Source organism: Eurypyga helias, unplaced genomic scaffold, assembly GCF_000690775.1.
Source record: "Eurypyga helias isolate BGI_N326 unplaced genomic scaffold, ASM69077v1 scaffold16311, whole genome shotgun sequence".
In the NCBI taxonomy this organism is placed as follows: Eukaryota; Metazoa; Chordata; class Aves; order Eurypygiformes; family Eurypygidae; genus Eurypyga; species Eurypyga helias.
In genome coordinates this window covers 1-469 of record NW_010232880.1, presented here as the reverse complement: position 1 = coordinate 469, position 469 = coordinate 1, and the positions used below count along the sequence as shown (strand labels likewise).

The following is a 469-nucleotide window of genomic DNA, read 5'->3' as shown; positions in this document are numbered from 1 at the left end:
TGTGGCTGAGGAGGCAGTCTTTGCGGTGAAAGCTCTTGCCGCAGTCGGCGCAGGCGAAGGGCTTCTCGCCGGTGTGGATGCGGTAATGAACGCGGAGGCTGCGTTTGAAGTTGTAGGTCTTGCCGCACTCGGTACAGGCGAAGGGCTTCTCGCCGGTGTGGATGCGGCGGTGGGTGAGGAGGCTGTGTTCCAACCTGAAAGTCTTCCCGCAGTCGGAGCAGGCGAACGGCTTCTCTCCCATGTGGATGCTGCTGTGGTTGAGGAGTTGGGTTTTGCGGTTGAAGCTCTTGCCGCAATCGGCGCAGGCGAAGGGCTTCTCGCCGGTGAGGACGCAGCGGTGTGTGCGCAGTCTCTGTTTGAGCTTGAAGGACCTGCCGCAGTCGGTGCAGGCGAAGGGCTTCTCGCCCGTGTGCGTGCGGCGGTGGGTGAGGAGGTTGCCTTCGTCTTTGAAGGTCTTGCCGCAGTCGGC

At 62.5% G+C, this 469-nt stretch overlaps 1 protein-coding gene across 1 annotated transcript in view; it reads right to left on the bottom strand.

The window, feature by feature from the left end:
- Positions 1–463, bottom strand: part of LOC104517013 (gastrula zinc finger protein xLCGF3.1-like) — a gene marked incomplete at both ends in the record, with an annotated part of 2,079 nt that extends 1,616 nt beyond the window's left edge. The window contains one exon of the mRNA XM_010161546.1: positions 16–463. Within this exon, the coding sequence (XP_010159848.1) occupies positions 16–463 (448 nt within the window). The remainder of the gene's footprint in view (positions 1–15) is intronic.
- Between the last annotated feature and the right edge of the window lie 6 nt (positions 464–469).